Consider the following 12497-nt stretch of genomic DNA (forward strand, 5'->3'; position numbering starts at 1 on the left):
AGTTAACTGAAGTTGCAGATTTTTGGCTAAAGCATGATTGGGGTGCTGGCTAACCCTAGGAGGAAATTCTCCTCTTCCTTTGGGGTCTATAGCTTGTTATGTCACAAGGATTGACTTCAAGCCATTGAAGTTTTGGGCACAGCTGTGCCTGGGCAGCCTCAGCCTCCCAGAGCCTGGGGATTGTCAATTCACTAGCACAGCTGGGCGTTGTTAGGACTGACCAAGGCCTGATAGCTACCTCAAAAGCCTTGGTGTGGCTTATTCAGATGAGGCTGTCTCTATGTGTGCCTCACTGCAAGCCTGGATGATCGTGGATGTTACCTCCCTGTGCAGGATGCAGTGACAGGAATGGGATGAAGGATGTAGGCTATGCGATGAAGGATTAAGCTGTAGTCTAAGGTAGGGAGAAGGATTTGGGGTGTGCTTGGGAGCTGGACTTGGTGATCCTTGTGGGTCCTTTCCAACTCAAGATGTTCTGTGATTCTATGAAACTTTCCTAGTCACTTTGGTAGACCTGAATCAGAGCTGCAGCATGAGGTATAAGTTATGTAAGTATGAAGTATAATATTGTATAGTTGTTACTTCATTAATGTGAGTACATTTTTAACCTAGCAGCAAATGCTCTTTTAAAGCCATCTCAGTGAAAAGTTTTTCACAACAAACAACCAACTGTCCCAGAGGAGCCACTTTTGCTAGTAGAAATGTAAAGGCGTTAGCTGGATAGGTGAGCTAAATAGTGAATGTTTGTTCTCTACTTAGTGAATGTCTGCCATAGCCCTGCTAAGTAGCCAGAAACAAATTATGTGTGAAACTCAGCATCCCTCTTCTTCTCTCTTGTGATTGTTATTTGCTTATGCAGCTCATATCCTTAATTTAATTATCAGGAATATGCTTATTTTACAAGTTATAACCTTGTAATCTCCTTAACAGTGAAAAAAAAAGAAAACTTGTACCACAAGCTATTCTTTGTTGCACATCACTTTATTACCAAAGCTGTGGTGGACTTCTACTTATTAAAAAAGGTTGGAAAGGCTGCTAAGATCATCCAGTCTGACTGCTAACCCATGCCTTCTACCACTCTGTACTACGTCAGTCTGTGTGATATCTACCCTCTTCTTGAACACCTCCTAGGACAGTGACTCCACCACCTCCATGGGCAGCCCATTCCAGTGCATCACCACTCTTTCTGAGAGGAAATTCTTCCTGATATCTAGCCTGAACCAATTTGAGGCTATTTCCTTTTGTCCTATCACAGTTTCCTGGGAGAAGAGGCTGATCCCCACCTTGCTAGAACCTCCTTTCAGAACAGTTATAAGGTCTCCCCTGAGCCTCCTCTCTTTTTTTCTCCTGTTCAATCCCAGGTACCTCAGCTGCTCCCCATCAGACTTGTGTTCTAGAACCTTCACAGCTTCATTGCCCTTCTCTGGACATGCCACGGGGCCTTGACGTCCTTCTAGTAATGAGGGGCCCAAAACTGAACACAGCACTCGAGGTCTGGATGTGTGTTTATGATTGCCAGTTCATGCCATTTTCCTTTAATCAGGAATATATCCTTTACCACTCTGCTAACATCAAGGCATGGTCATGTGCAAAGACAATCCTGTTAGTGCAGCAGCTTGTATGATCAGTGCCTGGCCATGTCCCTATGAGGTCAGTAGACATTTGTAGAGCTGGTGAGGCTTTCAGCAGAACCAAATGACTGTGTGTTTGATGATCATATGTATGGAACCAGAATAAATTGTCAAGCAGATGCATATTTGCTCCTGTTTGTTTTTTTTTTCTTAATTAATTTTGGAGAGTGTAAAATATGGAAAATGCATATTTGTACTGTCTTCTTCTAAAACTCCAGGAAAGAAACTTGAGGTTTATGTTGCCATAAGGAGGGAAAAGGAACACTTCTGACCTGATGCTGTGGGACTCTGGAGGTGGATGGCTAGGGCAACCCACACAAACATCTTTCTCATTAAAGTGCATGTGTGTTCCTTGCTCGTGCATCAATTGCTTTTCTGTAAGAGTCACAGGGTGATTACAGCAGAGTATTTTTGTGAGTATTCATCTGAAATTTAGTGTGGTTCATTTGGTGATTGCGCCGGTAGCCTTATTTCTTTTCTGTGATTGTTCTGCAGAAGAACAAGAGCAATTGTTTAAGTAATGAGCTTTAAACTAATAGCATAGCTTACCTGTTCTGCAAGGTCACTCATTCATATTCACCTGACTTGAAAGCAGAAAAAACCAGGAGAACCTAGCCTGGTCAAGATCTGCAGAGCCTTTTATTAATTTTTTTCAGCCTTTATTCACAAAATACTTCAACAATTTTTTTTTTTTTTTTGTCTCAGTTTTGCTGGCTGCATGTGACTGAGTAGGTTGAGGCTTACAGGGCCGTGAGAAGTCATAAGACAATCATAATGATAATTTACTAAGGTTACATAAATATGCTTAGAAGGACAGTGTTTAGAAGCGTGATGCTTACAGTCAGATTTCCAGTGTGAACATTGCCATAGTGATTTTTATTTCGTCGTATAAATCGTAAAAGCCCCAGACAGAAATTGAATGCCTTCATTTTTAATCTCTGAAGGTATTTTGATTGATTTTCAACACGTGAGCTGTTACGGCTGCATTTACTCTTTTTGTCCACATTTTGGACTAAGATGCATCCAAAACCATAAAATTTACTGAAAAAGCTTTAGTTTGGTGTGACCTATGGAGCAATCTTACAAATGCATGACTCCATGAATTCACATTCTTTGTTACTTATTAGCTATTAATCTAAAATATCCTCTCCAGGAGCTATCTGATGAAGTGTGATATAAAAAGGTATTATATGGCTATACCTGTTCTATAATTGAAATTTTAATGTATGTTTTAAAATGAAAAGAATAAACAAGAATTAAAATAAGCACCTATCTCTTATGTGACTAATATTTTTAGAATAAACATTTGAAGAAATGTAAATCTCCTGAACTTTGAGATCAAAGACTTTGAATTTATCTTTCTGTGTAATATCTTGTTTCAGACTACAAATCTGGCTTCAACAGTATTTCTGTATTTAAGCTCTTTGAAATACAACTGCTGTTTAACACAAGAGGTGGAGATGAACATCTACGTAGATATTTTTCTTTCTAGAAGATACTTTGGTTATTTAGAAGCACAGCTTCTTTGCATGGCATGAGATTGTCATAGCTGTAACTTAGATAGTCCCATAAATTCGTAAGTGTTCTTCCTTGATCATCCCAAGCTTGTTAAAAAACACTGTGCTGAACTGCCCATGCTGTGATTGATTGCCAAAACAGATATGACCCAGTGAATCACATCTGATAACATATCATCAAGCACAAAGGACCTGTTTTTTTTATACTTTGGGGTGATAAACAAACCCTTGATGGCCCAATTCTGCTCTCATTACAGACTGTGGCAGGAACACCTTGCTCTTCAGAGGAAAGTGTGTGCTGAACTTTTCACCTCTGTGGCTGGATGGAAGCTGGTTCAGTTCCCTCTGACACACTGGGGCATTTGGAAAGAAGGTGGTCAGGAGCGAGGGAGGTGAAATGTACAGAAGAAATAAAGCGTGGGTGAGTAAGAAAGTCTGTGATTGCCTAGAAAGGGACTTGGACTTCATGCAGAAGATGAAAACCATAGGCAGATAGTGGTTGGAGCAGTAAGAAAATACACCTGCCCTGGCCGGGGTATACGAGGTAGTCCATGCATGTTGGCATTAACACAACAAAAAATTCAGGGAAGGCAAAAAGCAGAAAAGGTGACAGAGAATTGGAGGATGACAAGAGGTAATGCAACAAAGAAATCAAAGGGGAGCAGAAAATTAAGCAAGAGTTTGAGGTGAAATGGCAAAACCAGAAGGAAAGGTGTCAGAGCCCTTTGCAGGATGGGAGGAGGAGGCTGGGCACAGACAGTGTCACTGGGGACAGGCAGTGTCAGTCACCTGGCCTGCTATAGCAATGCCAGAAATAAGGAAAAGAGCAACCAAGGTCATTTTCCTCAGGGTTGTGGCAAAGCCGCAATGAACTGCAGTTGATGTTATGGCTGTGCTTCCTTGAGACTCGATGTGGGCCGCACCTGCGTACCCGCACGGGCACTGCCATTCCTGGAGCTAGCTCTGAGGGCAGCCCCAGGTCATCGCCCTGGTGTAACAGTATGCGGCACTCCGGCATCAGAGCCATTATCTGAAAGAAGTACCAGCCAGGAGACAGAGCGCAGGCAAGATGCCAGCCCAAGTGCATCAGTTAATGTGTAACTCATCATGCGCCAGCTCCTGCCCGCAGCAGAACCGAGTGCTTGGTGGCAGGTATCGGAGCTGGATCTGGCATGGGAGGAGAGTGACGGGGAGCTGCACCCCAGAGGTAATGTGAAGGCATGGGGAGGGAGAGAAGAGGAGAGGGTGTGCAAGCCTGGCAAAGAGTGGCCCTCACGCTGGAGGGTGCCCAGCTGGAGAGACCTCATTGGTCTTACCAGGCTGTGAGATGGGAGATGAACAGCAGATGCAATGGGGCTGGGAATCAGCATAGGTGTGGGCATGGGCAACGTGGCCAGCAGGGGCAGGCTCCTGTGGAGGCCGCTTGCCCTGCTGTGCTGCTGGGGTGTGAGGTGGTGCCTACTCTGGGAAAGAGCTCAGGGCATGTGGATCATATTCTAGAAGAGGTTTGTCTGACAAAAGGTCCAGGACTTCATGCATGGCTGAGTATCCAGGCTTGCAGAGCTGCTTTAATGAGGTTCTCAGGAGTTTGGGGTCTCAGTGCCTAAGGGCTGCTGGTACCACAGGTGTTACTCCCTTCCTTCCCACAAGCACCCTCATCCCCAGTGACATTAAACAGCTGTACTGGCCCCAGCTAACATTACAAACACTTCTTGAAGGCACTGGAGGCAAACAGATGTAGCTGTGGAGATAATGAGAAAGGATGTAAATAGAAACCTCACCAGAAACCACGGAGTTTTACCAAGTGGCTTTGACACTTACCAAATACCTTTAAGCTGATAAAGATCTGATTTGTACTTCAGAGGTAACCTGATTAGCAACAAGTTTGAATCTGGAATATGTAAATTGGTACAAACATCACTAAATCACTTTCTTTAACTTATATGAAGTAGTGTGAATGAAGGACTGCGAAGGTCAACACAGCCTGGGGAGTCAGAGAGAGTGAGTGTTCCTCTATCTACACACAGTAAAATAGTATGATGAGCAATAACATATAATTGTATAGGCACAAATGCAATGACACTAGAAGGTTCCCAAGGTCAAATCAGCGCTCAGTTTAAGAAAAACTGAAACAAACTTGCACATTCAACTGAAGTGTGGTTGTGCAGCATGCTTTTAGCTAGGAGACCTGCCCAACACAAACCAGTTGCTGAACAAGTGCCAATTTGTAGTTTTTTCTTCAACTAGAAGGCTTACTGATTACATGCCCTGAAGAAATACCTGCTTTCTTTCTCACAAGCTTTCCATAACTGTTACAAGTTCAGTACTTTTGTTTTTCACAAATGTCAATTATTTTCTGACATAATACTAAAAGATATATTTTGAACATCATTTAATGGTATCTTGGAAACTAGGAGTTAGTAGGTATTTTGGAAACTAGCATTAATGTTGGTGTCAAAAAGGTGCAGTAATATAAGCTGCCTAGATTGAAACATTCACAGCAAGTTGTTTGCTAGTCCTAGACATTTCCCAGGGCACCACACAGATGCAGCTGGATTCAGTTTTGGGTGCTTACCATTCTTGAACCGCTTTGTGGTGTCCTGTTGGGCATTCCAGAAGGAAGGGCCAGACCATTTGTTGCTCCTCGCTGCTGGCATTGCAGGTAAGCTGGTGGCAGAGGTGACGCTAACGTCTTATTTTTCAGTGTGACACTGAAATGTTCTTTTCTCAAAAACCTTAAAAAGAAAAAAAATCAATCTGCTCAATAGACATTGCAAACCATCGCTTTAACATACAGTGCGATTTATGAGATTGGAAGTTGTCATTGTTTTACATCAAGTGATTATTGAGCCTTAAGTCACTGACTGTAGTTGCTTCTTGGCATGATATTTAGCTGGTTTTTTTTTTTGTTTGTTTGTTTGTTTTTTTAAGCAAACAAATTTAAAAACAGAGCAGGGTAGTATTTCTTGCTTGAGGTCTGTAAATTATGGCTGGTGTGCAGGAAACTGGAATTGTGCTGTGCTTCCCTTTTATGTGCTGTATCACCTGAAAACAGTGAGGTATTGCAGTCCCTCACAACCCCATCTCTATTTAGATCACTTGGTAGAAAACAACAATAATTTGTCATACAAAGGGAGCTGCAGTGCTTCAGGGAATTCCTTTTAACTCCCTTGCTGAAGTGCTCACTAGTTTTTATCAAAAGGCTCCTCAGCCCTTAACAGACTCTCTTTAATTGGCCACTTGCATGGCTAGTTAATACACTGCAGTGCAAACCAAGTGGTAAAGTGTGAACAACCGAAACTGGAACTATAAACTTGGTGACTGCTCTGAATGTTGTGGCTATTTATATACGAGGCAGTGTTTTGTCATGCTGATTTTTATTAGCACAGATTAGATACAGGCAGCTCAGAGGATGCCACAGAGGAGTCAGGGCCATGTGGAAGGTGCCAGCCCATAAACAAGCGACAGGGCAGGGAGCCTGCTGCAGCCTTTCTGCAGGCAGGCAGGGCACTGCAGTGCGCTGCCCTGGGACTGCTGCCAGGGGCCAGGCTGGCACAACTCCTCTTCTTTGCCTGACAGGACAGGCTGGGCCATCACAGACAGGGCTAATTCTGCATCAGGAAAGATTTTCAGTTGTTCTGTGCAGGGAAATATTTGTTGGAGGATGCCAGAGGCACCAGGAGTGCCTGGAGCACTGCAGTGCTCTTGGGGATTTCAGAAATGTTGCAATGCGTGATGTATCAGGGCCCTTTTTGAGGCATTGAAGCTGATTATCAGCTTTCATGCGTTACTTTTATTACCTCCAAAGGCAATGGGAGAAAAGCTGACTTAGCAATGGAGCAAAAGTGAATGCCAGAGGAGAGAGAGAACATTTCTCCAGTTTTCTCTGCATAACATCTCTTGGGGTAGGACTATACACGAGGTGCTGGTACTCCAGCAAAGCCATACTCTGAAATCTCAACTTCCTGGCAGCTAAGCCTTAGGATTTCTCTCTAAAACAATTTTAAAATCATAATTGAACGTCTCCACAAGGCTGAAACAATGTTATGTCCAAAACTGTAACTTCTGGTTAAAATTTGGTAAGACCTGGCAGTGACAAATTTACATTTTAAAAAACAAAAACAAAAAAAAAAAAAAAACCAAACAGTTTACTGTGAAAAAATGATCATATGTCTCCTTACCTATTTATTCTGGTCCTACTTATAGGAGCAGCTATACTTGTCTGGTTTTTAAAAAAGCCAGCTGTGCTACATTCATGAAGCCTGAGCAACTTTAGAAAGAAATTGCTCTTGCTCAAAGTAGGGCCAGAAAATGAAGTGAAAAAATCTGTATCCTGGGGTCGTGTAGCCCTTAGGAGAATGAAAACTCCCTTTGCCATCAAGGAGTATGAATTCAAACCTAAATATTGATGGTGCTGTAACACATCCTTCCTTAGTCCCGAGAAAGGGAAGGCCTTGAGTCAAACCACAAGATTTGGCTGTGTGCTTGTGCTTGTACAAGTGCATACGTGTGAGTGTTTATAAATAAAAGTTGAGGAGTCTTGCCATAAGGCATACTACAAAGCACTTCGTACTTCTATACACCGTTGCGCGTGTAATTGGTAACAGTAGAAGGAGACTATCTTAAATCAAACAGGTAATCAATCCTAGAACCTCTTGCATCAGTGTGCAATCCTTCTTTGCAGCAAGAGAGATAGCAGCACTCTCTAAAACCAAGGAAAAGGCAATCTGGTTTCATGTGTAAGGCTAACATCCAGCAACAGAAAACTGGTTTGTGCCTCTGATCGCTAATATGAGACGCTGCCTGAAAAGCTGTTGTCATTAATACAAGCGTGAATACTAATCTGTGGCAGATGCCAGCATGTGTATCTATTACAGAGCTTACCAAGCTGGGCTTTCCTGGACAATTTCCAACCTCTCCAGGGTGAACTTTAGCTGAGTAAGAAATCCAGATTGTCATTCGTGAAGTATCTGGCAGAGGTGCAAATGCTTCCTCGTCTTTGGGAAAGTGAAGTAGCTCTAAATTTTTCTCTGCAGGACACATTCCTTTCTAAAGAGTCAAAATCAATTCCAGGGTGCCATACACTGTAAACATTTATCATTTATTGTGCATTTAAATGTGCACAGCACATACACCACAGTCTTGAACAGCACCTGTATAAAACTACAGACAGATTCTGGTAAATGGTGAAAACTCATACCATGTAACATTGTCATCTAGGTTTTATCACAATATTTCAAAGTTACAACAACCACCTCTGAACGTATCTTATGCGAGGCTCTCAGTTGTGGATTTTGATGGCGTGAAAAGTGACAAAGAACCATTCCCAGGGAAACTCTTTGCGATTTTGCTGTCTGAATCCTAGAATAAAACCATCTGTTAGCAGAGGTAGCAGTGATAATTACATAATGATTGCTCACATACAGAACACATAGGAAGTAGAGAAATCCCCCAAATTACAGAAAAAAAAAAAAAACCTTGGGTGTGACATCTCCCCGATTTGGCTTCCTGTTTTTAAACTGTATTTTTGCTTTGGCAGCAGCTGGCTTAAGGTGTGGTCCTGGTCTGCTCTGGTCTCACTGAACTTTGGTGAGTAGATTTTGTCTTCAAGGTCATGTGTAAGCAGAGAATAGAGGTAAGTCTATATGATTCCAATAGAACAAATACTTTCTTGTAGGAATGTAAGAGGAAAAAAAAATAGCTGAACTCAAATTACCCACGGCCTTGAGACTTGCATGTAGTCAGAAATGGTTAGTTTAGGTTGGAAGATGATCTGTAAACATCCTCTAATTCATTAAACATTGTGGTTAGTCCTGGTTACAACTTAACATATCGATGCCACGAAGATGGCGTATCTCTTAAAGAGGAGAAAGAAAGAACAAAGGGAAAAAATGGATCCTTTTAAAGATTCTGCCATAATCATACCTGATTCTTCCTTCATCGCATTAGAGACATGAGTTTACTCTTGCAAAATGTATAAAGAAAAATATAGGGTTACTTGATGACGATATGGTACTGCAGCCTGACAGCTGTCTGCAAATATTTTCACCATGATTATCCTTACTAAAAGTAAATCACTGGGTAAAGATAGCTCAAACGTGACAAGGCTCAAATAGGATGCATCTGACTCTATCTTGAATACTTTTGGCTACATATGGAAAAAAATAGAGATTTGGGATTACAGCAATTGTTCCCCGAAGCCCTCCTCCAACATTATAAGACGAAGCAGAAAAGTGTGTACCTTCCATGCAGATTTTGTTAGGAGGTTGGCTTTGAGAGTTAGTGAGGTAGAAATTAATCAACTTTTTTAGGGAATGAGACAGGAAAAAAAAAAAAGCAGCATATTTCTCCTTCCAAATACTGCACCAAAAATAATAAATAGTACAAAACAACCTCGGTTACTTGTAATCAATCTAAATTCTCTCTATGGAGCTTGCATTTCAGCGAACCAGCAAATGACTTTGGATTTTCAAAGCATATGAGTATTACAATATGTTGTTGGGTGTTTTTTTTTTTTTTTGCAAATTTTGACAAATGTGTGTAGTCTCCAAATATGAGAGGGAATTTGATATTGAATATATATAATCTGTTCATCACAGTACGTGCCCCAGTGCGCTCACTGGGGGAGGAGCAGACAATTTGTTCGCCTAATATGAAGCCATCGTATCAAATGCGGCGTCCATTAAGGGCCACAAAAAATATGATGCTCCTGTTTATCTAAATAGAAAAGAAAATAAAAAGCCCGCTGAGTTTATATAGGTGCTTAAACCTCTCCGCTGCTTGGCAGCTCTAAGACTGACTGCAGGAAAGTTCAAAGTTCAGCACTGGCAGATCTAAAAACAGATTTGTGGGGCAGCTCTTCAGCACCGCACTTTCTGCACCGAAGTAAACCGATACCATTCCAATTAAATAGCAACGCTGCACAAAGGAGGTCAGGCATTGTGTGTGGCTCCGCGCCGGCATCCCACCCAGGCACCTCCGTGCTGCTCCTTCTCAAAGGCCAAGAGCTTCTCTGGGAGTCGTGGGGGTTTTGAAAACACACAGAGGAACAAAGCCAACATAGCAAACAAGTACACGTACGACAATAGACGCTGTACAACACACCAACAGTGCAAAATGTTGTAATGTAGTAGGAACTGAGTGTCACCGGTTATAGAACGCGTAGTAGCAGCACACCTGTGATAACTTAGGAAACGAATTAAATAAACCACAAAGCAAAAATCTCCTACTGTTGCACCATGAAATGAAATACCTAGGCTTGGAGGTTTGTTTTGTTCTCAGGAAAAAAAAAAAAAATCAGAACTATAAATAAATTTAGTGGCAATATATACAGATTTAAATAATTAATTTAAATATCTTACACCTACTCTTGCATAAAACTCTCCAGTAAAAGTGCACCACGTTTCTTTTTTCCCAAACATGTTCTGAGTCTTTCCCTGTGCTGAGGTAGGTCGGAAGGGAGATGTCTCAGATTCTAGGAAGAAAATGTGTCACCGTCATTGTGGGAGATACTTTATTGCCTTTCTTTGTTCTTCCATTTTTGCTCAGGGCTATGTACATCCCGGGATAAATCCTGGATTCGTAAGCATTGTAGTTGTTTGGCAGGAGGATCTCTTTGAATTTGCACTCATCATTGAAATGGGTCTGAAATGAAAAGGAAAGAATGAGAGGGAAGGAATTTTAAACATCAGGTGCAGAAATATTCTTGCTACCAGGTGTAGTAGGTATGCTGCAGGAAAAGATGCAGCTGACATCCCCCCTTAGTAATCTTTTTGAAGTGGTTGTCCAAAGGAAGCTTCAAATGACACTCAGACAATTATTAAGGGTGCTGCTTCCTTAGCCAGGCACAGACATGTGGAAGACAGAAGGACACCCTGTAGTTCTGTCTGTGCTTCTGAGAGAAAGAGGCCCATTTTAACAGAGGGCACTGCCATCAGGAGTGACCCAGGTGCACTTCTGCTGCCCTACTCATCATCTAGCTCAGCTGATGAGCTTTTTCCATAAAAAAGAAGGGGAAAAGAAACTGTCGGACACTGGGGCAATGAGAGTTGTGAGTTTAGTTGTGGGTTTAGGGCAGACCAGTGCTTATGTCCCCCTCTCAGAGTGCAAGGGCTCACTGATATTTCTTAATCTACATATTGGTAAGTTTCCTTAGTTCCCAAAGCAGTGGTTGTCCTACCAGCAGGCTGAGAAAGGGCCAAATTATGTCAAAGTTGACTAGGGCATTTTCACATGCATCTTGAGTTTTAAAATTGAAGGAAGGGCTTAGATTTATCTGTGTTAATGGATCAGGAAGACAGAGCTGACAGAAAGCATGCTTCTAGTAAAGGGGTTTCACATGCAAGTACAAAGAGGGACAGGTGTTGCAGGTGTGTCATATGGAAAGTAACAAATGAGGTCATCTCTTGTTAGTGGGCAAATCTGATGGTTTTGTAAGATAGGTCTCAGCTTGCCAGGGCTGAACACTACAATGAGAATTGCTTTATCCAGGACACCAAAGCAGCATATTGTTTCTTTTAGGCTTGGCACAAAGGGAGCTTTTGCACTTTGATGACTAGTCATTCCTGGCTTTCATGTAAGTCAAAATCCTCTGTGACAGGACTGATGCCACAGAAAATAGTTCTGGATAATTCAAGTTTTCATGCATGTGAAAATGCCCTAGTCAACTTTGACATAATTTGGCCCTTTCTCAGCCCATGTTTCTTCAAAACATTCCTGAGAGATGTGAAATACAAAGGCCATGGGTAGGGAAGGAAATCCAAGAACATGGGGTTGAAATGATGCTAATCACTGCAACTTATACACAGTTGAATTCTAAAGTAGGACAGCTCAACGTGGGTTAAGACGTGCACTGTTACTATTCACCCAGTGTGCTTTAAAACATGCCAGTATTTTTTCCATGGACTAGATGTATTAGAAGATTTGCACTGTATCTTAACAGATCTTATAATTACAAGCCTGGACCCTGAAGGTGCTGAACTCTCATGGGAGCTCTCCAATCAAGAGTACTAACAAGGAGCGATCAATAGGTATGTGACAGGCACTGATTAATCACACCATAAAGGATCATCTGTGGGGCCCTGGCTTCCAGCACCATGTACACCTCTCATTCCAGGCCACCATGGTCCCCTCCCCAGGCACGCAACTGGTGGCTACTTACAGATCCATAGAGTTTGCCTTTGCTGTTCATGGCCACGAAGAGTCCACTTCTAACACCAAATATGCTCACCACTCCTCTTTCCACAGGGGAGATTTCCAGCAGACCTACAGAAGAGACACAGGAATCAGGGGTACAAAGGGTTGTGCCTTGAGGGAGTGCATGATGTCAGTTCTGCACTCATCCAGAGGT

The 12497-nt window shown here is 42.2% G+C and overlaps 1 protein-coding gene and 1 long non-coding RNA gene across 2 annotated transcripts in view; one reads left to right on the forward strand and one right to left on the reverse strand.

Moving 5' to 3' along the window:
• Window positions 1–288: 288 nt before the first annotated feature.
• LOC116229090 (uncharacterized) overlaps window positions 289–12497 on the forward strand; it is a 12941-nt gene continuing 732 nt past the window's right edge. The window contains exons 1-6 of the long non-coding RNA XR_004166944.2: window positions 289–399; window positions 3406–3569; window positions 4265–4355; window positions 8688–8737; window positions 12090–12177; window positions 12395–12497. The exon at window positions 12395–12497 is cut by the window's right edge and continues 732 nt beyond it. This is a non-coding gene — a long non-coding RNA (uncharacterized LOC116229090). The remainder of the gene's footprint in view (window positions 400–3405; window positions 3570–4264; window positions 4356–8687; window positions 8738–12089; window positions 12178–12394) is intronic.
• Window positions 9904–12497, reverse strand: part of FGF4 (fibroblast growth factor 4) — a 4363-nt gene continuing 1769 nt past the window's right edge. Inside the window, exons 2-3 of the mRNA XM_031593303.2 lie at window positions 12309–12412; window positions 9904–10792 (exon numbers count right to left, since the gene is read on the reverse strand). Coding sequence (XP_031449163.2) covers window positions 10616–10792; window positions 12309–12412 — 281 coding nt within the window. The 3' untranslated portion in view covers window positions 9904–10615. The remainder of the gene's footprint in view (window positions 10793–12308; window positions 12413–12497) is intronic.

Source organism: Phasianus colchicus, chromosome 5 (assembly GCF_987193195.1).
Source record: "Phasianus colchicus chromosome 5, bPhaCol1.hap1.1, whole genome shotgun sequence".
NCBI lineage: Eukaryota > Metazoa > Chordata > Aves > Galliformes > Phasianidae > Phasianus > Phasianus colchicus.